This window comes from Manis pentadactyla, chromosome 12, assembly GCF_030020395.1.
Source record: "Manis pentadactyla isolate mManPen7 chromosome 12, mManPen7.hap1, whole genome shotgun sequence".
NCBI lineage: Eukaryota > Metazoa > Chordata > Mammalia > Pholidota > Manidae > Manis > Manis pentadactyla.
In genome coordinates this window covers 44624363-44651472 of record NC_080030.1, presented here as the reverse complement: position 1 = coordinate 44651472, position 27110 = coordinate 44624363, and the positions used below count along the sequence as shown (strand labels likewise).

Below are 27110 nucleotides of genomic sequence, written 5' to 3'. Positions count from 1 at the left end.
AAACTGATTGTATTTAGTAGTATTTAATTTTTTTTCTTTGTGTCTCTCTTACTGGAGAATTCTTTTTTCATAACTTAATATATGGTCTTCGGCTTAAAAGGATTCTGATTGGCAGGGTAAGTTTTGATTGTGGCTTGAAAATGGTTCTGCTTGCTGAAGCTTTAGATGGCTGTATTAGTTAGACTTAAACACAGAAATGGTTAGATGTGTGCTTTAGCTCTTTATTTCTTGAAAGAAAGAACTTCGCTCATCTAACTTGTCATATGACCAGGAGAAAGAAGGAGAACTATAGCCTACCAATAATTTATCAAAGGACATTTATACCTTCTATCCTCCAGACAGACACCAGCAGTTCTTTATGGACTGCGCTGTGTTACATTGTGCCAGAATAGTTAACACTTGCCTAAATCTTCCTAAATGTAGCCATGTTAAAAATAACTTTTATGGACTTTGGTCATTTAATGTGTTCTTAAAGCCTATTGATGACTAATCAGACTTTTATGGATACTTTCTGCAAGTTTCTTTTTTTCTTTGGCTGGATTGTGCAGAAAGAAGTATTACTCAATTTTAATAAAGCTGATCTTGAAACTAAAATGATAATAAACTAGGGACATACTAAAATTCTCTGTATAAAAATAATGATTCTTTCGACCTGAAGCTTATGGTGAGACTAAGAGACAAAATCAGTCCAGTGGGACAGTGAGCATAGCTAAGTCTCCTTGAGAAAGAATAACGTTTTTCTTACTGGATATAAACTGACCCAGAACCATTGCTTGGATGACTTGTCATCTCTTCCACACCAGCCTTCTCCCTGGGACAGGGGCCAAAGTTTGAGGCGCGTATTTGCTGTGAGTCCCTTAAGATCATCATCTTTGTAGAGTTTGACAGGAAGGAGGGTCTGGCCTTGGGAAAGCCAAAGCCAGCAGTTGCCCAGTGGGTAGGCGAGGGTCAGCTTAAGCTCATAGCTTAATTCCGATGCTCGGTTCAGATTGCAGATCTGCCACCCACTAGCTCTGCACCTGTGGGCAGGCTGTTTCTTCTCTCTGTGCCTCAGTTTCTCATCTGGAAAATGGGGACAAGCATGTCTATCCCATATGGGTGTGGCAAGGATTAAATGGCACAGGCACACAGTAAATACCCAGCAAATGCCAGCTTCTTTTACTTTATGTAAAGATTCTACCTTTCCAGTAACTGTTACTCTGAAAATACTTGAGTTCCTGTAAAAGTGCTGTTTTTGTCCTTCCATAAACATGGTGGCAGTGCTTGTGCTGATGTGTTAGAGCAGGTGGGCTAGAATCGTCAGAACCAGCATCATGTAAATGGTGCATGTTTAATTGGTTATGCTTTTTGCCAACCACATAATCAGTTATTTTCTGTTTCAGAAAGTATTTTGTTTTTTCTGTTTCAGAAGGTGTTGTGTAAGTGGGTTTAGGGATGGGTCTAGTATGATTTCAGTCAACAGGTTTGGATTTAGGATTATAGTTTGGGGAGAATAGGAATTAATTGCACTGAAATTATCTAGGGCCATATAGCATTGAGGAGGTTTCACTGAGCAAGTGGGTGTGTGCTTCCCCACCTGCTACTGTGGAGGGCACTTTCATGGCAGGCCCAGAAGTAACTGGAAATACAGCTCTTTGCACCTGGCAAACTACCCAGGTACATCTCCAGGTACTGGTTTGTACAGTTGCAGGAAATTGAGCGTGCTGCCTGCAGACCTTCATACATCAACATATGAAGGGCCACATGAACAAAGATAAATACCCGCAGAATATCCAGGTACTACAGAATCTGAGAGTACCTATTTTTAAAATTTAGGATAGCTTTTGGATATATTCTGATCTGTTACTTCTTATGTTAGGTTGACTCATGTGAAACTGGAGGTACTAGCTTTTGACCTATAAAAATGGCAGTTTTATTTGTCCAGCCTAGTGCATGATTACCAAACAAGGTATATACTACATTTCCCCTGCTAACCGATTAGATCTAAGTGCAGATATTTGTCATATAATCTGGATTAAGGATTGGCATTTAGATTTGCAATGCTAATTTTTTTATTTTGCTTTTGTGGGGTAACCTTGGGGAGGTTGGGATTATAGAGGATTTCCATCACTTGTTTAATGATATCTATTAATCACATGTTCATTCTCCATTAAATCATTCCCATGTGCCAAATCTGATGTAATAGATGGGTTGGTGGGATGGATCAGAGAGATACCCAGGTATTGTGGTTCATGAATAGAATTCCGACTGAGGGGCCACCTCCAGTCTAAGCTGACTTACTGAAGTCATAGGCTGCCCATCACTTGTGTAGGGTCCATTTGAATTTCAAGTCACAACAGTCACTCATTGTGTCAAAACTCTTAGAACTATAGTCACTCATCAGACAATGATACTCATTTGGAAAGCAATATTGTAACACAACTCTTTTCTAATTCAAATTTTAATTATTCACTGGATAATTTCTGTAGAAATACCCCTTTATTCTCTGCTCTGTCCCTGTTCCTTCCACTCTTTGTCATCCCTTGTTGATTGTACTATTACTAGTATCATGCTAATAGCATTGCATGATTTAGTTCCTAAAAGGACATGTCTTGCCCTGCATTTTTGACCCAGAGTATAGGTGAAAAAATGCCATCTTGAACATTCTTTTACTCATTTGTTGTGCAAACATAATTGAGGACCTACTGCATGCCATTCCCTGTACACAGCAGCTTGTATTTGGGAACAGACAGACAAGTGGATAGCATGGTTGGGGACATAATTGAAATATTTCTACCTAGTGTGTTAGGTACATAAAGAAAGTCCACTAAGCCTCAGTGAGGTGAGGGTGGCTGAAGAGAAGGTGGCTGAAACTGAGAAAGGGTTCACCAGAAGAAGGAAGAAAAATGTGTCAGGCATAGGGGAGAGCAAGGTCAAAGGCTTAGGTGAAGAGCTAGGTAAATCTTAAAACTTGGGTCATAGAGAAAATGGATTTAAATTACATAACTTTTCTCTCTTAACCAATATTTTGACTACTAGGGTGTAGATTCTGTTCTTCGATCATTCTTAGTTACACATCCGTTCTCTGATAGGCTGTTCTGGTCCTCTGTTTTCTTACGATTATAATTAAAAAATTTTTATCAGTGTTTTTCATCTTGTCTTGGAGGGCTCATTTAAAATTGAATTTATGTTCTTACTAAATTATTTTGTACTGTGAAGAAGCTGTTAGGAATTTCTTCATGCCCTTGAGTAATGTTTTCTTCTGACAGAAAAGGGCTCCAAGGAGGAGATCTCTGCGTTTTCCCCTGCTGCCTCTCTGTCGCTTGCTCTCTCCTCACTGTCGTTTGTCTGAGTGGTTGTCATGCATTTCTTTTCACCTTGTCTCATGCTTGGGTAGCTCAGGTCAGATTTTCTATTTACGGTTATATAATGAGAATTACTTTTCTGACCCGTCTGACGATAGATTATTTTCTGTCCTTCCAAGCCACAGCTGAGGGCTTCATCTTGTGACCCATTCGTGTCTGCTGTTGCTCTAACCTAACCGAATAGCCAAGGAAGGGGGAAGCCTAACTGAGGTGGGAGAACTTCAGTGCACACCTGGGCTCCGCCTTTTCTCTCAACATTGTGTTAAAAGCTGCCTCATGTGGTTCACGCTGCTTGGTTAGCCAGCCTGCCTTTAATTCATTTTTCTAATTCCTGGTGAATTTCTAGAGGCTTTATTTCTGTCAGTATCCAGCCTTACTGTGGATTTTCCATCTTTACCTTCATTAATCTCCTGAAGCAATTTCTAGTGCTCCTCTCCATCAGAAAAAGAGAAAGAAGACCATCCAGACTTGAACCTATATAAAACAATTCGCAAGGTTCCCACCATTCTGGCTTTTAGAGAAGCGAGGGCCTTTTCCTTTGGTCTTTGGAAATTTGTTTCTTACCTTGATCATGGAATTTTAAAGTTTAATAATTAGATTCTGTACCTTCTCTTGTTTGGTTGCTCTTTGAATATTTTTGCTAATTTTTAGTAACTTTGTTTTTTGAGAAACTTGTTTATTTTGTTGTTGTGGGAAGGATATTTTGTGGTTCAGTGTTCAGAAGTCTTGAAGAACCTGTTAGTTTTGCCAACTGGATGACCACAAACAACCTTTCTAGCTCTGTTTCCTCTTCTGCGGATTCAGCCTAGATTTCTTCAGTTTGAAAGTAAATTTGTTTTTTATTTCTTCTACAAACATAAGGAGAATTATGAGCTAAAGTTACAGATGATAACTCCAGGAGGCGACACTGGCCCACCTGCCTCCACCTTCAACAGATGACTGTGCTGACCTTCGGGCTGTGATCTGGAGGGAAGAACTTGATGCCCGCGCCTTCCCCCTATTGCCGTGTAGGCTCCATCAGTTCTCTGTATTTCTGCACCATCATGTCCCTGGACAAGGTTGTTCGGCAGTCCTGTCCAAGAAGTCATCGTGCCTGATTCATGAATCAGTCAGTCTGAGATGCCATGAAAGTAATGTGACTTTGCAAACACCACCCAGTCCCTTAGGAGACTTACCGCTTCGCGATGAAAACTTCCATCAGCTCCAGAACTAGAGCCCCAAACACATTTGTAATTGCCCTACTTGGCAGTCCTGTTCTGACTCATCCTTTTTCCATGGCACAGGCTATGTGAGAATCAAATGCACTTGGGAATGAGTGGGTTTGGTGTTTTGCTTCAGTCCTCAGTGGGCCTGACCCCATCCATTTGCTTTGGTGACACAACCCTACTCTTCATAGAGGGACCTGTACAGCTGTTAACTGCCTTCCTATCACTTCTTTGTTACCTTAACCCAGTTTATATGAAAAGCAGGGTTCTCTGACCGGGCAGAGTGTGGGGATCCCCAGCAGAAAAGTCTTGCTAAGATTTACAGAGTAAAGGGGAAGTTGGTTCTTCTTCCTTTACTTACCCTCCTTCTCCCTTCCCTCCCCCTTCTCTGGAGAAGGAAATGCATTTTCTTTGCTCCAAGGCAGCTCGCAGAATTGAGATGAGTGGGCTTCCTTGTGATGCACGTCTGCCTAGACTTGGCTGTGGGACTCTTGAGACCTTATATTTTCTGCCTCCTCCTGTATGGGGAAAGTAGCAACATGATTTGTGGGTGATCAAAAGCAATACAAAGTTCATGAGTTTAAGAAAAAGAGTAGGGTTTATTGTGGAATGTAGCATACATTTGCTGCTTCTTTGTTTCTATAGTTAGGTTTTAAACAGTTTCTTAAGTGAATTAAGTGCTGACAAGCTTTGCCTCTAGAGGATAGTACTGTTACCTCAAATTCTCACATACTTTATACAAAGAAAAGTGTCATGTAATTATCTTCCCTTCCTCCTCCTCCTCCTCCTTCAAAATCTGGTGACAACTAGTTAATTTTGGAACTGCCAGAGACATTTCAGTGTTTACTGCACCTCTGGGAGAAGAATGGAATCTCATCTTTTTTTCCATATGCTGACAAAAATCTCCTAATTTCAGAGGGCAATGATGTCACCAGCTAATAAGCAAAGTATTTCGTACTAACCAGATGAGTCCTTCACTGACTCCTTTGTGAAAGAAAAAAAAGCCCACAATGTGTTTCATATTTTATATAGTTACTGTGACAACTCATAAACACTTTACAAAGTAATTCTGGCTTCTTTAAAGAGTGGGACTAATTTTTTATAAACACAAAGAGCAACGCCTTAACCTGATGGCCATGACTGGACAGTCCCTGCAGTGGCCAGACACTGACGATGGGTAGTCAGCCGTACTGATCTTGAACATACCCAGCCGGAGCCAGTCCTCTGCCCCCAAGGTAGAGTGACCTTGAATGCATCGCTCCTTGGACCAGTGAGGAGAGGTCAGGCATATTGGAGAGATGATGAAATCAGGCTTGGAGAGGCAGAGGGCTGGAAAGCTGTTGTTGATTGTTGTCACATGCTGTTTATAAAGGCAGCCGAATCAGCCGAACTCTTCTTTGACTCTCCAGATAGGCGGGCATCTAAGGTCAGCGGAGAGAAAGGAGTGAGCCTCAGGGCAATCTAAGTACTGGACCTGTGGGCTCATATAGGAACATGGAAGTGCCCCCAAAGCCCTGGCAAGTGCTTGTCCCTCACGGAAGCATGTTGCAATTTTGTAGCCAAAGGTGACTTCTCTCACTGGGGAATCCCTGTATCTGTTTGTTCCTCCCATGCCTTTATTACAGCTGACTTACATTAATCATATTTCTGAACCTCTTCTGGGGCTCACTCTACCCCCAGACCTTCTAGATTACAACCTTTCTAAGTCCAGGTAAAGCCAGCTGATTGACATTTTGATTCATTGCTCTTTCTAATGCCTTCAGTCTGTGCATTCACCCACTGAATTCAATCAGGAAATATATGTTTATCACAAACATAGATACTATTTTTAATTGTGTAAGTGGAAAAGAACATTGTCATGTTCAGTGTTGGCAGTTGTGTGAGGAAGTAGGCACTCTTTTCTTTTTTTGTACTACTGAAATATGAAAATAATGCAGTGTTTCTTCTGACAAATTGTTGATATGTATCAAAAGCCTTAAAGATAAGCCCATTCTCTGACCCAACAATTCTACAACTAATCATTTATTATAAAAAAGAGAATGTTAGATGTGTTGGAAATTGTATAACAATGTTCATCAGAGTATTGTTTATTGAAAAACTGGAAACATGAAGATGTCCAATTATTGGGGGGTATTACTTAAGGAAATTATGGTATGCTTCTATGACCGAGTAGTAGTGAATGATTAATACACTGTTGTATTTTATTTGTCGAATGTTTGTTGATGTGGGGAAATGTGCAGAACATATGAATTTTACAAAGCAAGTTATGAAACAGTTTGACCAGCATCCACTGAGGATTCAAGGGTTTCACTACAGGAAGCAGCTGTGTGGCTCAAAGAGTCATAATATAAGCAGGCACTCGTTCCTACTTACACTGTGTGTTCACGTAAGGAAGGCTTTGGGGAGCCTGATAGCGACTGTGGGAGATGGAGCAGCTACAGATCATGAGGTCATCCTTTTTTGTAAAAACAAAAGACAATATAGCAACATAACGGTGTGTGTGTGTCGGGGGAGAGTGGGAGGATGTGAGCCAAAATATTGCTAACTTTTCTATCTCACCTGGGGATATAGGTGATTTCCCTCTTTTTTTTTTTTTTTTTTTTTTTTGGTATCTGCATTTTCCAGAATTTCTAATTAAAAATATATCATGTAGAATCAGAAATGAACAATAAATGTTACTAAAATAGAGATACAGAAATGAATATGACCATGCTCATTGTCCTCATAAAGTTTAGTGAAGGGCTGAGTAATACAATGATTGCAGTTATAGCTCTGGGAGGAGGGGGTTCTCCGCCCAGGGCAAGTTTGCTATGAATTCTGTGAGAACGAATAAAGGCAAGGGAAAAAGGTTGGGGGTAAAAAGGGGTTACCACGTTTATTCTCACAGCAGTTACAGGCAGCTCGGTACACATGGCTGGCTCGAATGTGCTTCCCAGGCCGGCTGCAGGTTCTGCTCCCAAACATGAGCTCAATTCTCCAGGAGCACCGGGGCTCCATGGCTCCCTCTCCACTCTCCTGGTGGCCCAGCTCCCTGCTCCCGCACTCCAGGAGCAACTGTGGGCTGGTCCCTCGTGGCAGGTGGACACCTGACCAACTACATGCCAGGAACACAGGCAGAGGAGAGAATGGGTGTTTCCTCTCTACCCCTCCCCTGAGCAGGTACTCCCATGGTACCAGTGGCTCTGTCTCTGGTAAACATCCCATAAATGTGCAAATAGGTCTTATATATACACAATGGGCATTGTTAAGGCCAGATGGGAATCCTGATCAGAAAGTTCTATTTTCCCCACAACAATATATTGGGCTAAGGCCTGTTATAAAGTCTGGTTATGTTGCTCTGCAACTACAGCCTAAGGAAGATGAGGATGAAGGCCAGGAAGGCTTTCTACAGGAGGTGACATGTGAACTGAATTTTGAAGGATGACTGGGAGCTGAGGAAATAGATGGGGTGGGCAGAGGTATTCCCAGAAAGGAATCCACAAGTACAAAGGTGAGTGAGCACATGAGAGATGGAGTATTTGAGATGCTGTGAGGAAGTGGGAGGATGGTATCCAGGTACTTCCACACAGTATCTGAATAGTGGAGCATAGCATACCCAGACTGGACGTAAGAGTAGGGCTCTAACCATGCCAAGTCACCCTTTCCGCAGGAAGGCCTTTGGACTTTGCTCCAAGGACCTAATGAACAGTTCCTTAGACTGCGAGTCAAATGCTTGAATCCACCCTTAGCAAATTTACATGCCTACTATGTGCTAGGTAAGTTCAAGTGCATTGCCCAATGAACAAGACCAGCAACGCCTTACTCCCATGAAGTCTATCCCCTGTTCCCACCTTTTCTCCACCAAGAAAGCTTACAGGGTGGCCTGGCCCATCCTAGGCTTTCAAATATCCTTGGTTTACCATGATGCACAGCAAGGGCCAGGAGCAATGGTGCTGGAGAGTCTAAACGTCTTCACTCTACACGGATCACATGTTTCCTGATCATACACTGTGGGCAGGCCCTGTGCTGGGCACTGGGAATACAAAGAGGGGGGCAGACATGGTCGCTGTCCCTGTGGACCTTCATGCTACTGAAAGATGAGCCTGCATTAGGTGTCTGCACAGTGACCAGCCTTGGGTCTCTCTATAATGAACTAGCCTCTACGATAGGGGGCAGTGACAGTAAAAATGTACAGGAGGAATAGGCCACCAGAAATATAAGTAGGAGATGCGTCCTTTCCTCTACCCTTCTCCCAGGGCCTGGCACAGTGAGTGCCCAGTGGCTCATGGATCTCACACCAACAGAGGCTTCGCCACCTGCCAGGTGCTACACCTCACTTTGAAGGTCTGCTTTCATCCACTCTAGAGCCCTAGGAGGCTCCTTAGTGCCTGTTTTATAAACAAGAGAAGTAAGAAATATGCTCAGGGTGGCATGCTGTTGGCAAGTGGCACAAAGGGGACCTGAGCCTACCTCTGCTGATTCCAGATTCGGCTCCAAATTCTGCTAGACGCCTCTGCATTCAGCCCACCCATTCAGACCCTAACCACACATGCTGGCCCTATCACTAGCTTTTATATGTTTTCTTTGCCTTTGCTGTTTACACAGCACCTAAAACAACAATTTGTAAGGATTAAAGTAGGTCTTGTTTGAATTCCTGTCAGTAACAGAAAAACTCAGATGTCATAAGCAGTTGCTGTGCCGGAAGTATTGATTGCACATGCATAATTTTTAAAGCAACGCTTTAAGATAAGTGTTAGTAGACCAGCTTTACCAGGAGGGATACAAAGACCCATAGAAGTAAAGTGATTGTCTGAAGGGCTTGGAAATGAGACTCAGGTTGTTCTAGCTCCAAAGGCTTGGGCTTTGCTCTTCCCCTTACCCCCCTCACTGGGGCGTATACATTTTCTTGTTTTTTATCAAGTAACAAGGAAATTGAACCGAGGACTTCTACTGACAGTTTTTAGGAAGTCTGAGCCTTCTGTTGCATGCAGTGTGGTTCTATGTCTTGGGTGAGGAAATATGCATAGGTAGAGGCGATGCAGGAGCAAAGCCATGAAGTGTCAGCTTCTGCCTCTGCCATTTACTGTCTGTGCAAAGGGACCGTATGTGTAAACACTTCTCACAGTGCCTGGGAATTAGGAGCATTTGATAGATGTGGCTGTTGGAAGTACGTTGGAAAAGCACCTGCCCGTTTGTGGCTCATGTGGGCCTTCAAGTGGCAATGGGGTAGGGAGTGTGGGTTAAACCGAAGGTGTGGTGGACCTTGGTGGGGGAGGGACAAAAATAGGAAATTCTGTTAGGGGCAGGAGAAAACACTTTGGGGCAGAAAATTGGGGAGAGTGGCATTTATGCAGTTCTTGCTGAAAAGTGAGAAATGCCAAAGCAGCCCATGAACGAGAGCAGGGCAGGTGGCTGCCCAGAAAAGGGGATGGGGCTCTGGGGGTCTGTGGCGGAGCCTGGGACATCCGTGTGGTAAAACAGTGTATGGTACCATGTGACGTCCTCCCGAGAGGTGCCCCCTTGAACAGTCCGTAGATAAAGACCCACACAATGAGAGGGGCACCTAGGCACCAGTGCCTCATGCCACACGGGGGGAATGCATGCCCTGGAAGTACAGACCTGACTTGCAGCCTGTGCCTTAGAGGCTCATACAGGTTTCAGTCCTGTTTTGTTTAGATGATGTGTTTAAGTAACAGCATGTGCCTGCTGTTCTCCAGACAGCCCTGAGAATATTAAATGATCATCTTGTGACATAGCCCCCAAGCTCACATTTCTAGAATACAAGAGAACTCTGCTGCTCGGAAACGGTCATTGAAACAATTTGGTAGGACATTTTTAGAAGTGTCAATGAGGGGGAAATATCCTACATTTACTCTAGTGGTTAAAATAGAAAAAGGAGTGGAGAGAGAGACAGAAAGTGACAGCTCTAGGAGAAAACCAAAATAATAAGTTTTAATTCAGTAATTTCAGAAATAGCCATTGGAAGGTGTCTATTTTCAATCGCGGCTACTCCCTTCAGGGGGTGTTTAGAAGAATATCTGCAAGAGATCTTTTTTAAGTTCGTCACTTGTAAGGGTTTCAGTCCTTGTCCCGGATTTGCTCAGCCTCTCGCGTTCTTTCTTTCTTTCTTTGGAATTCCATAGACAGTAATTAAGGAACTGGAGGCCAGCGGGAGGTCAGGGAGCCTTCGTCAGTGAAAACAGGGATTGTTTGCCACGTACAACACTCCCTTTTTTCCTTGTGGTGAATAGGAGATTTGCTTAGAGCTGATGACTTATGCCTCTCTTACAAGTTATGCAGTTCCCCAAGTAACTGGGGAATCAGGCAGCAAGCAGAAAGCAGCTAATTGAATCCAGTGTCTTCACGTTTCTCCCCCTCGGATACTGAGCTGCACTGGTGGAGCCTGCCTGATCATGTAACTCCGAAGGAGCAGGTTTGAGGAGTGCCGGGTCCTCACTCTGAGACTGCAGAGCGGACTGAACGGGAGTGAAGACGCTCTCAGAGTGGGCAGGGGGCGGGGGTTCCCGGACGGATTCGCTCAGAGTCTTCTCTTCCCCTAGGCCTGCTAAATGCCGAAGCCGGTAAGTTCGCTGGGTATGTTTAATGTGAAAGGGAAAACGTGCTTTCTGTCACTTCAAGGAAACGCTTTTTCATTGCTTCTGGCTATGATGCTTCCCTCTTTCCTATCACTTTCCTTGAGATTTGTTTGTCCTTCTGGCCTGTTTGCTTCCTACCATCTAACCCTAAGCATTCTTTCCTAGCGCGTTCACCCAGTTAAGGCACAGCTGGTGGAGGAGAATAGTAGAGATGATTCTGAGAATAAAGCAAGAATACGGGAGGTGGCGTGTTCATGGGCTGGAGCTCAGCTGTCAGTGGGGAGGCTTGCCGTGGAAGGGCTTGACTTCAGCCTTGCACAGAGCTTTTCCTTAACCCCTGCCTGGTTGGCTCCCTTCTCTCACCTTAAATGCCATTGATAAAGCAGACCTAGGAAGCTGAAGAGTGTATGTCTGATTATGCCCTTGGGTTAACCAGGAACCGTTGTGTTAATTTACAAAAGCGAACACATTTCCAATTTCAGACATGCTTAAATAACTCATCGCGTTCTGTGTGGCTCTGGGAGAGAGGAATCGTCCGGGTGTTACCTGGGACAGCATCAGTTGGAGCTGGGGGAGCAAGCTGAATGAGTGTGCTTCCGCAAAGGCACATTTGGAGTCCTGTGCTCAGCACGGTCTCCCTCGGTTCCCCAAAGGGTTTTAGTCTCCCTGTGCAAGTTCATTTTAACCTTTGTCACAGCACATTACTCCGGCGGCGCGTGCGTGCCATGCCATGCGGCTTTTGGAACGCATTTGTTTTACTCATCATAGAAGAATCTGTTACCCACCTGAGGTGGCAGGCTTAAGTTGAACAGTTTGCTACACACAGAAATTTTTGTTATCTACAGATGCTATTCATTGTGTTCCCTTTTTCTGGTCATCCTTAATGTAGCTGTGTTATAAAAAGTCCTCCATGCTGGCTCCATGTCTTTCCTATTAGAACATTGCAGATGCGTCAAGGACACACACGTTCCAAAAGAAGCAGAGAAGAGGCTCCACCCTCCTTCGTGTGCCAAACAGGCCCCATAGGTTCTCATCCAGCACCCTGGCAGGCGAATGGTGTGCTGTCTCTTTAAAGCAGCTATAGTTCTGTGCCTTGGCTTGGTCAATTTGTTATGGTTTAAAACTGTGGAGCCAGCTGTCTGCAATCTGATGTAATGTTACCATGGAAACCAGAAATGAAACACTTAAGCATTCACCACAGAATCACTACTATATAGCATTAGCCAAAGTAATTAAAAGTTGAGCCATATGGGCTTTCTGGTGGAAAAATCTGCAGTAGAGAGGCTGGCAATCAGTTTTCTATTACAAAATTGTAAATCCACTTTTCCACGTCCTTTGGTGTGACAAATTAATTGCCTTTTTCTACCAAAGGTTTGGGGGTGAAGGGTGGTAATACAGAGATGATTGGGTTTTCACCTTCTTATTTAGAAGGTAATCAAATTCAGTTTATTATGTGCTCAGACTTGGGGCAGGCCAGGTAGGGAAGAGATAGCATCTTATGTTTGAAAGTGTATACACATATACTGCTGTTTTTCACTTTAGTTTATTTAAAACATATTTGATGGTAGTTCTGTTTCATGGAGTCACTCATTCATTTTGTATTCAATGCAGATTTCTCTCATCTTCTACAAAGTTCCTCCTAGTGGAAGATTTCTTTTAAATATAAACACACATATATTTCTTAATTTAAAAAAATTCTGTACACACACACACACCCATCTGTGAGGGTGCTTTTCCCGAATAAACACCGTATGTTATTTTCAGCATTTGGGAAGTGGCACTTGCTTATTTAAAAGGAGAGCATGAAATGAGAATTTCAGTTTCACTCCTCAGTTTAAAAGAAACGCATTCTTTTAACAGGGTCTTTATGTTAAAACAGCTGGAGAGAATTTTTAAAAGGCAAATATTTCACAACTCTTTTTCCTCTGGACCCGGAAGGAAGTGAAGAGTCAGCACCTCTCCATCAATAAAAAGCATCCTTGGGACACACTGTCCAACTCCAGTAACTTCTAGGCTGACTTAAGAGGAGAGTTTCTATTTAAAAATATGTAGATACACATATAGATACAGATATAGATCTTGATTGACTTTGGTTTTATCTTACATTTTCTTCATATAAATTGTGCTGTATCTATTTGTCTAGTGTCCACACTATGATAATGCAGTTATTGGTTGCTGTGATTTGTAACTTGTCAGTGGCAAACACCTCCAAAATCCTGATTTTTCTTTAATAGAAAAATAAAAATAGCATTAGTTCAAAGTTCTGAAGAGTTCCTGTTTCTCAAAAACACACAGACCATGTGAAAGCAATTAAATAAGTACCTGGAATATGTTATTTTTCACCACAATGAATCTGGGCAGAAGAAAATAGGACTTGGGGGAGGGGGTGGTCATTACATTTAAATAGTTGACCTGGTTTGACTATTCTGATTTCTGCCTGAAAAGTTTCCTTGAATGGCATGTGTCCTGCATAAGATTTGTCTTTGTGGACTCAAGTACTTCCTTCTGTGTCCCATTTCTCTTTTGACTCCTCCTCCCATCCCCCCATCTCTCACACACACACACACACACACACACACAAACACACGCGCGTGCACGCACACACCACCACCACCGCCACCACCACCTCCTCCCAAGCTAGATATGAGGTATACATATTCCAGTGGTTTTCATTCTGTAACGTAGGTATTTTGATTAGAAACAATCTGTGCTTTTTTCATTTTCACTTGACTTCAGAAATTTTTAATGTGAAGGTTATAGACATTCTAGGTTTGTCCCAGTGGTTTGTACAGAGACTTTCTGTAATCTAATGTTGATCATTCTATTAGAATTGCTTAGCTTTGGAGATACACCAAGAAGGCAGAATGTTTTTATATGTTTAAGTGTAATTCCATGCACTGTGGTTTTGTACAGGTGCTGATTACCCAGAATGAGGGTTAACCAAGTCCTCATTCCTCTGGTTGACCACTCTAACCCATTTCATTACACATCAGCAATCCAGCCAAGGAAAAATGGAATTCAAACCAGACAATACCATTGTGTAGGAGAAGCTATATTTATTATATGTTTCATTTTAACTTTCTACATTTTAATTTTTAAACCAAACAAACACATTAAGCCTGATTGCAAGCATGCAATGTACCCGTTCTTCCCCCATTACCTGGAGTCCAGTTTCTGTTCTTCATTATCAGGTAATCAGTAGGAATTCTGAAATCTGTACATAACATTTTATCTAGGAATTTAGAGAAACAGCATAAAAATTAATGCACTTCATAGAAGACAAGGCTGAGAAATACTACCATCCTTATGACTTGCCATTTATGGGTTATAATAATTATTCTTTAGTGGGTGAATGGTTTGCTTATTGTCATGCTGAGCGAAGTACAATGGTTCCATACTGGGAACTCCGGGTGAGGACAGAGGCCAGGAATGGGGTGTGTTTATTCCTCGCATAGTGCCTTAGTGCTACAGAGATACTAATGGTCTCACAACATGTACCATTTTTATGCCTGATTAATTAATATAATCTCTACCTTGTTTCCCCTTGAACTGTTCACTGCTAACTCTTGCTTGCCTATTTACTGCCTAAGAAGTTGGATTTATTGAGATCATGTCTTGAGGGGGAAGTCACCATCTCAGACTCGTGTTCAGAGATGTAGTTTGTTTTTGTTTTGTTTTGTTGTTTGAGGCGTTCCCCTCCCCACTATTTCTGTGAACTGGGTTTGAGGAAATGGAGAGAAAGTGGCTGCCAGGACGCGCATGTAGGATTAGATGGAGCAGCTCAGAGACTGCCTAGGTTGGGCTCTGCGCTCCGGGAACGCCTGGCCATTGGCGTGCAGCTTGCCCAGTTAGCTGCAGCCGTCTTTGCTTTTCCACATTTTGAACAGATAAAACAGAGGAAGCTGCATATGGAATGCTGGAGCTGACTTGGAAACGAAACCCTCATTTTGTTCACAAGGAAAGGATTGTTTTTCGCTTGGGTCACTGCTGCGGAGAGATTTTTTTTCTCTCTCTAATGTTTGATACTTGAGGGAAAACAGCTGGACTGAGCATACTTGAATCACTGCAAAACGAAATGGGATGCTGGGGAATATGGACTGTACTGTATGGCTGAAAAGGTCAGCTCTTTCCCTTGTCCCTCATGGAGGAATGGCAGGGTCTGTCCTCATGTGTGCCTGTGAGCTCTTGGAAGGGGCTGGGAGAGGCGGAAGGGATGGCTGAGATGAGGCCAGTGGTCCTAACAAACGGGACGGAAGGCGGCTTTTTGCATCTCTTCCTCTTTCCTGCCCTGATGGTTTTGATTTGGGGGGAGGACTGGATCGAGTCAACAGTATTTTGGTTTGGAGAAGTAGTTGGTGACCACGTTAAACAACAAGTACTGATGGGCCAGACAGATGAGAGTCTGGCCCAAACCACAGCAGTGTAACTGGAATTACTGGGCCAGCCCTGTGGAGAGAGTCCTGCCGGAGTTCTCCTAAAAGAAGACCGGGAATTAATTCAGACAGACGCACCACATGCGGGCCAAGGGCAATGGTATATGCGTGTGTGTTGTGGTACCTAGGACCTAATTCTCCACTGAATTAGACCTTAAGATGGTATGTGGAGCTTCCTTGAATCTGTCAGGCAAATCCGTCGGTGCCCCACGTTGAGCTACAGAACTGCCGATGTTCAGACTGGCTGTGAGGCTGGGCTGCACCCGGCTGCGAGGGCAGGGCTTTGGAGCGATTATCTGATTAATGTTTCCTTTGTTTCTTTGCCAGTCAAGAGAACAATCGGATGATGAGACCGAGGAGTCGGTGAAGTTTAAGAGGTTACACAAGCTGGTAAACTCCACTCGCAGAGTGAGAAAGAAACTAATCAGGGTAGAAGAAATGAAAAAGCCCAGCACTGAAGGTACCTGACTATTCCAAATTAAATCATTTGGGGTCCGTTTTTCAGTAGAAAAAGAATATGATTTCAATTGGAAATGGATTGCATTCTGGCTGAGGCTGGCAGAGAAGGATTTGGGTTCAGCATGTTGTGTATCCTGGCATCTAGCATTTCTGGGGCTTAATAATTTAAATATTACAAAGATGGGAAATGGCTAGTATATGACAGATAAGTCTTCTCAAGGTGTGGTGCAGCTTTAATTTTGAGCTTACCCATTTTAAGTAAACTTTATTTTATAACAGCTTCTTAGTAGTAGCCTCTGCCTCCCAAAAGGTGATGGTTCTTGCTCAGTGAATTCAGTCCAAATTGAAATACATCTGTCTCAAACAATTAACTATTGAGGCATTTACTATCCTTTCGGGCTTCTAAGAGATGATTTGTTTTTCCTGTAAATAGTCTCAAGACTCAGTTTAAATGGGGCCTAAGGACCTTCCGTTTTAAGTGCTTCTGAAGAGCTATATTGCTGGCTAAGCCACTTGTCAGATTAAGCAGTAATGTCAAAAGGAGTATGAACTTGGATTTATTATAATGAATCGTTAACCTTTAAAGTGTAATTATGACAGTCTGAATCTCAACTATATCCATTTCTCCTACTGTTAGTTAATGTGCATTTGCAGCATCTTGTAAAATTCTCCCAAAAAGTTAAAACCAAAGAATAAGATCTCCTGTTTGGAAAATGTTCAATGAACTGGAAAAAAATACTGGAAAGAATATGTCCTATTTTTAAAAAGCACATTCCTTGTTAAAATGTCACACCTACATTGAGAGGGATTTCAAAATTTTAACAGGTAAATTCAAAAGTGATCATTGAGAGGCCTTATTTATTGTACATGGATAAAACCAAGCTGTGGAGGAAATGGAATTTCCCCTTATTTACATAGATGAGGGTTTCCTGTTGTTTTTATTGTTGTTTTAAAATTTTTGTTTTTTATCATTCTTTGTCCCCATAAGGGATATTGAAGGTGAAGGGCTTAGTATGGGAGCGTAGAGGTTAAAAGGGAAGGGGAAAAGAAAAGGGGAGAATGAGAGAGAGAGAGAGAGAGAGAGAGAGAAAAATGGTTCACTTTATGGCCAATTACATAAACTTCGTCGTGTTTATTTCCAGGATTTCACTTGGGTGTTTTTTTGCATGGCGATTCTGTTTACGTTTGGGTGCGGTGCTGACTTTACATTTGCATATTTTTATACCTGCCTGTGGGTCATGGTTTTCATAGTACAGAATGCAGCTGGATTTCCTGCCTCTGGCAGCTCCTGCTGCAATCGCACACACACTGTCAGTTGGTAATATTAAATAGAACCATGTGGAATTGCCATCATTTGACCTTGGGGGCACCACATTTTAAAACAAACCTCATGCCCACTTGCCAAAATCTCAAATATAACGAATAGATGGATGGGTCTTATCCATATGTGAGATAAAAATGAGTGAAATGCCTGGTACTGAACCTACCACCCAGGGGCCCTTCATACATGATAGTCATGTGTGTTGGGGAAGGCCTCCCACTAGAATAACACTGTCACAACACAAAAATGTCCAATTTGCGTATTTACATCAGAGTAAATCAATTCAGCTATCTCTGAAAGACATAGTTGAAAGAAAGTAAAAATATACCAAAAGAGGTAGTTTTAGGGTAATAATTGAATGGACTTCTGGGTCAGAACTTTAATTCAGTGGGTATGTATTATGCATCACAGATGGAAGATGGATCAGTGATTTTGAATCCCAAGTTATATCTCTAGGGTCTGATGAGTGGGGTTGCTGGGCGCCATTGACTGGGCTTGTTGGTATTACCAGGAGAGGTCCCAGGTGTGTGCGCAGAGCAGGGTGTTCAGTTTGGGGTGCCCCCCAGCACCTGCTAACCAGATTTCTCTCCAAGCCCTGCTTTATAGAATTCCCTGAGGCTCCTTTTTAGCGAAAGAACTGGTTCCTGGCCCTTGCCTCTTGCAAAGCAGGAAAGAGTCACATTCCCAATAACCCCCCGCCAACCCCACAGACTTTCAAAGAGTTGATCCTTTGACTCCCTGCGTGTCTGTGTCGATACTAAGTTGTCTTAATAATAGTTATTATTTACTGAGAGCATTTTGTGTGCCAGCCACTTTCCCAAATTTTTAGGTTTTATGTTCTTTTTAATATGCCGTCCTCAGAATGGCCACCAGAGGCACGTGCTAATACCATCCTCATTTCACAAATGAGGACACTAAGACACCAAGAGAATGTGATTCACTCAAGGTCACCTAGCTGGCTGTCCAGAAGACCCCCAGTTAAGGTGGGACGCCTGAGTGTATACTCTGCTCCCACCCCTTCCCTTGGCTCCCAGCTCTGGAGGCCTGAGGGAGTCAGGAGAGGTAGAGTGCTTCCCCCAGTCTCACCCTGGTGATTCGTTCCAAGTCCTATCCAGGGTGTGGACGGCCCCAGACAGCATTAAATAGTAGGCAAGGTCCGTACCCTTCTGCCCATTTCTGTCTGTTCCCCAGAGCTGACAGCACCTCCCCTCTCCCCATTGCTCCACCTCATTGGTAACCTGATAATGGATCATTAGCTTTTGTACAGTGCTTTGCAGCTTATAAAGTACCTTCACATATCTCTTCTTTAATTTTGTCCCCTTAATATGTTTGTAGTAGATATTACTAAGTCCACCTTGACTGTCATTCTCCCAATTGAACAGTTGTACTTTCAGGTCGGAGGAGAGAGAAAGAAGTAATGTCATAAACCCAAAGAACCAAGTCAAGGGCGGGATTTCAGGCCTCGGGTCAGGTGCGCACAGGAGCCTAAGCCACTTCAGGCCTGCCTCTGCACTGGTTAATGCGGCCTCTTTGGAAGCATTTACCACATTTTCCTCCAAACTCCTTACCAAACGCTAACTTTCCAAAACCAGGAAGTAAAGCTGCATATGTCATGGACATGTGTGCACCATCTAGTTTCTAACTCAGATGTGACACAGAAGTATTGGAATCTCTGATGACAACCCTAAATAGAGTACAGGAAATGTTCAGACCACTGTTGAGTGATAGGTCCTAAGATATCTGGTAGACCCACCTGACTTCCCTGGAACCCCTTTGGACTGTAGGTAGATAAGGGCCTTTGCACACCTCTGTAGGCACCTGGACTAACTGTAAAGCTATGATCTGTGACCTGCCTCCTTTTACAGAGATGTCCTCTGCGGGCTGTCTCTGCCACCAGGCTGTGCCTCTTGTCTGGGTCTTCCTGGAAGTGGAGGGTAGACTGTATCCAGAGGAGGTTGCCATTTTTAAAAACTTTTAACAACATAAGGATCCTCGGTCTCCATACCTTATTAGTCAGGTGTCCAGAGGAAGGAGCAGGAAGCTTTCATGATTCTTCCATACTGCCTCTGATCTGGAAAATTCCTGTCAGAACCCTAGATCCTGCTTATTTTTTTCTTTTTAAAAAGTATCATTGATGTGCAATCAACACCGTGGTTTCAACATTCACCCATATTATCAAGTCCTCACCCCTCTATTGCAGTCACTGTCTATCAGCAGAGTAAGATCCTATAGAGTCATTACTTGTCTAGACGTTGCTTTTAAACTCTCTGAAAACTCTGAGAATAATTCTTAAGTGAATATATTTGTGCTGTGGATTATGGAGAATTTTGGACTGGACATAGTTTTGAATCTCTCTCCCCACCACCATCTCCTTGACATCAGACTGATCTTGGGTTGTATTTAATAGCAGTTCTTTTTTATTTTTTGTACCTATAATTCCCATCAGTTGGAAAAGTAAGAAACTTTAAGAATTTTAAAGGCCTGCTACCAGCGCTTGTGTCTTTCCTGTGTCTGAAGTGAGCAGTGCTTTCCCCTTCTCTCTGACATTTAACCACACATTGGCACCCTCATCCCAGCTGGTCTATTTAATGCCATCCCTCTGTTCCAAGGAACTTTTTATTTTTTCCTTTTCATAGTTCAGCTGGTGGAAAGATGCAATGCTCAGAAGTTCCCTTATAATTAAAGGGACACAGCCAGTTAGGAGCACTACACCCACAGTTTGACCTACTTACTTCTCACATCTGTTCACATAACACACTGAGAAAAGTACTCACTTTTTCTGCCAGCAAGTCCAAACCTTTCCACTGGATTCCAGAGGGCTTGGCTCGATACCTGGCTCCGGTGGAGACCTGGGGAGCTGGAATCCTCGAGACGAAGTGGTGAAGGCTTCGGGAGCTGGAATCCTTGAGACAGAGCGGAACACTCGATGGGGCCGCTTGCGTGTCCAGGCCGTTAAGTGCCTTCACTGCTTCCTCTCAGGGCCTGAGTCGAAGGGAATGTCTGGCTGGGATCATCAAGTTCCCTAACTTTTTGAGTTTGGCTTGTCAACTGGGGACCATTTGTCAGTTGCATTTGCAGGCTACTCCACACCCAAACTCCCTTGGTGATTTAATTACTTAAGTGGAATATGTACCAATAAAAAAAAAAATCGCTGTCAGCCACATGGCATTCATCACACTCCAGCTCTAAGAAGCCCACTAGACTCAACAGGAGGACTTTTCAGAAGGGGGAAAGATTCTCATTCCTAGCTTCTGAGTATTGTACTTACAAACTGGGGAAGGTAAACTTGGGTTTGGGGGTTGGGGTGGGGGGGTAGGGAAGCGTAATTATCTTTAAATACTAAGGAATATCATTGATAATGACTGGCTTAGGTTTCTCCAAATGACATTTTTAATAGGCCTGGTTAAGGTATTTTGTCTACAGAGATTTTTAAAGGAGGAGAAGAAAACATGTTTGAAACCTTTTAACATTAAGTTTGTGTGAAACCGTGCATTTGTACAGTTTATTTTCTTTTTCATATGCATTTGTTGAACTGGGACTGGGTTTATGAAGAGGGTGATATCGGGTGGGGATGAGGGACCACCGTATTTTCTGTATGGATTAGCTTGTTTTTTGCAGGGTTGGGATGTAAAGAAATAAGTGAGAGAATACAAAGGTAGGTTGGGGGAGACCATGAACATCCCTGTGTTGATTCCCCTCCAGGTGGGGAGGAGCACGTGTTTGACAACTGCCCAGTTCTGGATGAACGGTCTGCCCTTTACTCTGGAGTGCACAAGAAGCCCCTTTTCTTTGATGGTTCCCCAGAAAAAACTCCGGAAGAGGATTCAGACTCTCTCACCACTTCTCCATCGTCTAGCAGCCTGGACACCTGGGGAGCCGGCCGCAAGTTGGTCAAATCCTTCAGCAAAGGAGAGAGTCGGGGCCTGATTAAGCCCCCCAAGAAGATGGGGACGTTTTTCTCCTATCCAGAGGAAGAGAAGGCCCAGAAGGTTTCCCGCTCCCTGACAGAGGGGGAGATGAAGAAGGGCCTCGGGTCCCTGAGCCACGGGGTAAGTACGGATGGCGTTTGCTTCTATGACAACCACCGTCGCAGGCACCACCTTCTAGTGTCCCTGGAGGAGGTTCAGAGTGTCCGGAAGCAAATCCGCTTGAAGAAAATGGATACTAATTATTCATGTTCCAGAGCTTTTCTCTGCCAGCGCCCCCCCAGAAAAGGAACTAACAGCACGCCCTGGGACCTGCAGCTGCCCCGGCAGAAGCCCAGAGGGGGCGGGAGCTGCTGCGGCGGCCCCGGCAGGAGGGTGCGCGCGCGCCCCTCGGTCAGCGAGCTCAATATCACATACGTGGTGGAGCGGAGCCTGTACAGCCACCTGAACCTGACCCAGCTAGTGCGGCCTGCCTCAGACAGGACCCTGAGCAAGGCCGAGAAGCAGGACCTGAGGCGGTGCTTGCTGGAGGAGGGTGAGGAGGCCAGGAGGAAGTGGGCCGCCACGGTCGACCGCTGTACTAAAAGGGTTCTCTTGAGAATCCACCAGAAGTCTGTGAGTCACAAGGATGGGCCCGAGGATGGCCTTGTCATTTCTGTGATGTGCAGTCAAGCATTATGGCCTTTCTCGCGGGGAGCTGGGTCTCCCCGCTTTCCTGCTCATAACTTGATCACTCCAGGGTCCATTCCATCACCACCGCTGAGCGGCCAGCCCTACCTCCGTGCAGGAAAGGCTTCACCTCCTTTTCCTGGTCCTCTTGCCAGTTGAAGCTGTTCGATTTTCAGTTAAAACTAAGCTTGGAAGCTGATCCAGAGCATGGCTTTCCGAGGCCAGGGGTGGGGTTTGGCCTGCTTCTGGGGGTGGCTGTCTTGATTCCCAGCCATCATGTCACTTGACCTCAAAGAAGCTGATTTAAAACAGAAGGACATTTTGCCCTTAAAAGAGATGCTTATTCTTTCAGTTAATTAAAACAATAGAAACCAGCTCACGGAAAGATTGCCATTGTCACGATCACCAATTTGGTGATTTGAAAACTTTGTATAATACAGTTCTTTTATTAGTAGAGGCAAATAGCAAGTTCTTCAGTCTAAAGGAAAAAAATTCAAATCTCTTTTATTTTCTTAAATCCATTTGATGTTCTTATCTTTTTAAACAGATAGGATCAACATGAAGAAATGTCTGCCACTGCCCCATAGATTCATCCATATACAGCAAGGCATAAAGTACTTACTTTCAAAAAATGGTTTTCAATTTTATGATTGAATTATTAGAGACCTAGTAAAATTTACTTCAGGGCATGGCTTATGTTAAACTTGAGGAGACAGGCATTTTTCTTCTGCGATTCCCACCCGACTCTTTGCTTGCAGGATTGCCCATGTGAAATGGCACAGAGTGAGAAAGAGTGATAGCCTCCTGGCACCCGGCTTAATCCTCACGGGACTGCTGGCTGGCTCCCCTTTTCACGATCTGAAGGAATAGACTGTACTGTAACCTCTGTGGGAGCTTTTCCCAGTGTTCCTTCACATTCCTGAGTAAGATGTTCTTACTGTGATTTACATTACTTCAATCAAGTTCTGCTTTTTGTGGAGCTAGAGACTGGTTGGTCAATGCCATCCTTACAATGACCCTCTCTATTCCAGAAGGGCCGTTGGGTCTATCTAAATCTCTAAGTTTTCCAGATCTTCCCACCTGTTGACTTCCTTGCTAGATCTTACTTTCCATCTTTGCACATTCATGTAAGTCCTGAGGCACTGTTAATACTTCAAGTAGCAACTTTCCCTCTGGTTCTTCCTACATGTGGCGACACATTTTGGCAAATTGTGTTTTTGTTGAAAAATAATAGAATTCTCTTTCTTTCAGTTGTATCCTGCAGATCTTTTGTAAAATATTAGTGGCTAACCAGTCTTGGTATCATTTATTTTTTAACCTCCAAAGTGTTCTGCCCAGTTCATCTGCTTCTGTACTTTGCAACGTGACCTTGATAGAACAGGTTCACCTCTTCTGTTAATGGATGAGTCACCCCTGTGACTTTAAATCATAGAACACTGAGAAGTTTTCCATATTGAGTACCTTGAATTACTCTTCTGTCTCTCCTATTATTTATTGCCAGGCTAATAATACAACTTCATAAAGTCTTTTCTGTTTGAAAGTTAGATTTCTAAGATTTATGCTAATTAATTTTGTGGGCCAGTGATGAATTCCTCATTGACATTGAGTATGGACCTGGGGGCAAGCGTGTTTTCAAACACCAGTTTTTTTTTCTCCCCCTGCAAAGGAGTCACTGTGTAATTTCCATCCCAAGTATCAGCCTGAGGCTGGATATTTTTAAGGTACCATAAACTTGAGGCAGCACTGGACAGTTTTAGTACTTGCTAAAATATGTGTTTGATGCTAAGTTAGAAATTTGCGCAGATCTTCTCTTGTCAATATAATAGTACAATCAGGAAAACAATACGATAATCCAAGTATTCAGAAAATTAAGGGAAAATAAGTGTTTTTACAACAGAAAGCCTTTTTTTTTTGGAGGGGATTAAGATAATTTCCTTGCTTGGTTGACTTAAAAAGTTTTTTCCATTCTTCTCATATTACCTTCATTTAATCCAAAAGTGCAGTTTTCTTTCCTCTTCACAACCTTAATCTTTTTGTCTTTCAAAAAATGCCATATGTGCTTGATGAAACCTCAGGGAAATGACAATGCTTTGTTTTCACTGGAAATGGTCACCTGTCTTACTTTTTATTTGGTCATTCAGTTTTTGTTTGGAGGAACAGGCATGCATGATATTTTGGAATTTTGTCCATTTTAAAAATTCAGCCCTCCCCAAAACATTTTTTCAATTGCATGACCATTCCATTGATTGGCTCTCCTCATCCACAAGCATCTATCTAAAATGTTCTTGTAATTATTTCTATAGGAGATGTAAGATCTTAAAAAAAACCTCATTTAGGCTTCATTTATTTAGACCATCAGAGTCAAAAGATTGGTTACTTTCTTTTATTATTCACAATCTGTTTTCTCTGTGGAAGGAGTGCTATATTGAGAACTATGTGATATTATTGAAAAAGTTGAAGTTCAGCAATAAATTAAAAAAAGAATCATTAGGTTCTTTGTCCATCCTCTGTTAGTAAAGAAGAATCAGTTCCAGATACATTAGCATATCATTGGGAGGGGATTTAGTTGGTAGTTAAGAAAACCAGTCCACTCTTCAAGCATTTTATTCTAGCACTAAATGTATACAGCAGGCATATGAAGACATCAGCAAGCCTCTAATTTATTACAGTTAGAGTTTCCACATAAATTCTTTGCTAGTTATTTCATATGCATCAGAAATAACGTGCTGGGCTCCAGTGCTGCAGTTGGTGCTGGAATTTAAAGCAGGGAAATGCAGAAGCCATAAAATGATGAGGCATCTGGGCCCCATACTGTGTCTGCAAAGCCCTGAGTCACACGAAAGGAACTAGAATAAAATCACTGCCTTTGCAAAAATGAGAAAAGCTATTTTTGCATTATAAGCTGGGAAGGGAAAGTTAATGTTAACAATTAGACTTGGGAAGTGGTCATAATATTTCTTGCCAGGTTGGGAGATTTGGTTAGTGTTCTTGCAGAGGCTTTTCTGCATCTCCCTGCCCTGTTCTGCCACACCTGCCATCCCTCACCTTGTGGTCCATTCCTGGAACGCTCTGGTTTTACAGTTGAAGAGCCCAGAATGTAAGGCCCAGAGTGGAGCTCCAGTCTTTCACTTGCATATTGAGACTGTTGACTAAGCCTGAACTTCAGTATAACAATTGTCAGGATAAGTTAAGATTCTCAGGGTGGCCCACCTAAAAAGGAAAAGCCCAACACTTATAAGCATTGGCTTTGTGCCAGAAAGCCCACCAGAAGTCCTCAACTATATGACAGAAACAGCATTTTACTGATGAGGAAGGCGAAGCTCTTTAAGTTTAAGTACTTTACCTGAGGTCACGCAGCAAGTAAGTGGCAGAACCAGGATATTCTGCATGATTCCAGAAATGGAGGCATTTTCCTTCCTGGATGTTTCTGCTTCTCAGTTCAGTTAATATATATTTGAAGTAGATTTATTTTAAATAAGCAATGTTTATAGTATACATTGTGCTTCTCTGTTCATTTCTTCCACTTACTTACTGTTGACTAGAGTTCTCTCAGCAATAGGTAATATGAAATACTGCAACCCCAACCTGCTATTAAATTTTTATTGATTGCGTAAAAAAATAATCAGTGTAACAGGAATTAGTGTGTTTTGATTCTCTTTCATAAGAGATTTTTTTTTTTGGTTGGGTGGTGGTCATAGAGTAGCTTTTGCTGGAAAAACAACAGAGAATTCCAAGCAAGTTCTGAAATATAAGCAGTTCCATAAAGTTTGAAACCTGCTAAAAGGACGTTTTCATTCTTTATGTCAGTGTTTTTCCTCTTGAAGTTAAGGGGTGTGGTCAGAGACAGTGACTGAATCAATCTTTTTCTTTCTGGGCAAATGTGGTGTCTTCATACACTCTGTGAAAAGGGATCATAATTAATTAAGTCAGACAGTTAGCTGGGAAAGTTATCAGCATTTTTGGCGAGGTCGGGGCAGCAATGAGTGAGTAATCCCCTTGGCCTGATTGGACTACTATAAACATAACCTTTTTCCCCCTTCTCAGCAATTTAAAATGAAACAAAACGAGCCTGTTGGAAAAGCCTGCAGTCTGTCAGTGGCAGAGCCTGTAGGATTTCAGACCTGGGTTTCTGAGACTACTCTTGAGCACACGGATACCCTAATTCATATTCCCTCATTATCACTATGGATACAGCCGATATTAAGGGGCCTGAAAGGGGAAGCTCTGTTGCTAAGAGACATGGAATCTCAGAGCCCTTAATACATGGATGGGTTTGTTGCGCTTTTTAACCTGTTGCTTTTTGCATGTTAAGAGCATTCCGGACCTCTGAGGTAGGCATAGAACCAGTGGCCTGTGAAAGGGCAACATGAGTGGAATTTCTTGATAACATGAATCATGTGTTTTTTTTTCCTCATCATTTCTTACTTCCAACTTCCATCCTGTGACATAGTCGTGACTCACTGCTGTCCTGCAAACGGCATGTGTGTTGGGTTGGTGTGCCGCTGGCTGACTTGAGTGTAACAGGATTCTTCCTGCCCTGCCCTCTCCTTTCCACAGAGAACCTGCAGCTTCGGAGGCTTTGACCTGACGAATCGTTCTCTGCACATTGGCAGCAATAATTCTGACCCAATGGTGAGTATACCTCAGAAGGACAGCAGAAAATTTCGGATTCGAGTGATATGGTTGACACAGAGTTTCTTTCACCTTTGGTGTCTTTGAGAATTGATACTAGGTAAATTTTTCCTCAGAGATCCTAAACATATTTGGAAAAAAGCCTAATTTCACTCATCTTAGAGCCTCCACTGCCTCACATGGACTGAACAATGCCCACCCTCTGGCCTCTGCCTTTCTCCTTGAAGTTGTACCATTCCTGTAGTGCCTTTGTGTCCAGTTTCCTTCTAGTCAAAACCCAGGCGAGCTTGGCTCCCACGGTCTTAGCCATTTGCGTGCATGTGCTTGTTCCCACTAGTCGTAAGTTCACTCGCCTGCTACCCACAGGTAGTGCGACAGGGTGGAGCCCTCTGATTTGGGTTCCAAGAACACGTGGCAGCATTTCTGCAAAACCAGTCTTACCATAGGCCAAGTATATAACCCTGTACTAAGCCGAGGTCTTTCTGAGCTGGGGTGCCCTGGAATGAACCCAGTCTCCTTGGGTCCATAGCAAACCAGATTCCTCAG

General features: G+C 43.1%; 1 protein-coding gene across 5 annotated transcripts in view; it reads left to right on the top strand.

Moving 5' to 3' along the window:
- The window catches only part of SASH1 (SAM and SH3 domain containing 1), a 180310-nt gene that overhangs the window by 129301 nt on the left and 23899 nt on the right, over positions 1–27110 (top strand). For 2 of the 5 annotated variants that reach the window (XM_057489116.1, XM_036906907.2), the window contains exons 9-11: positions 15885–16017; positions 21040–21386; positions 26490–26564. In XM_057489116.1, coding sequence (XP_057345099.1) covers positions 15885–16017; positions 21040–21386; positions 26490–26564 — 555 coding nt within the window. Of the gene's footprint in view, positions 1–9824; positions 11110–15884; positions 16018–21039; positions 21879–26489; positions 26565–27110 lie in introns of those variants that run through there. The other 3 variants (XM_057489117.1, XM_057489118.1, XM_057489115.1) reach the window with 3 other exon arrangements.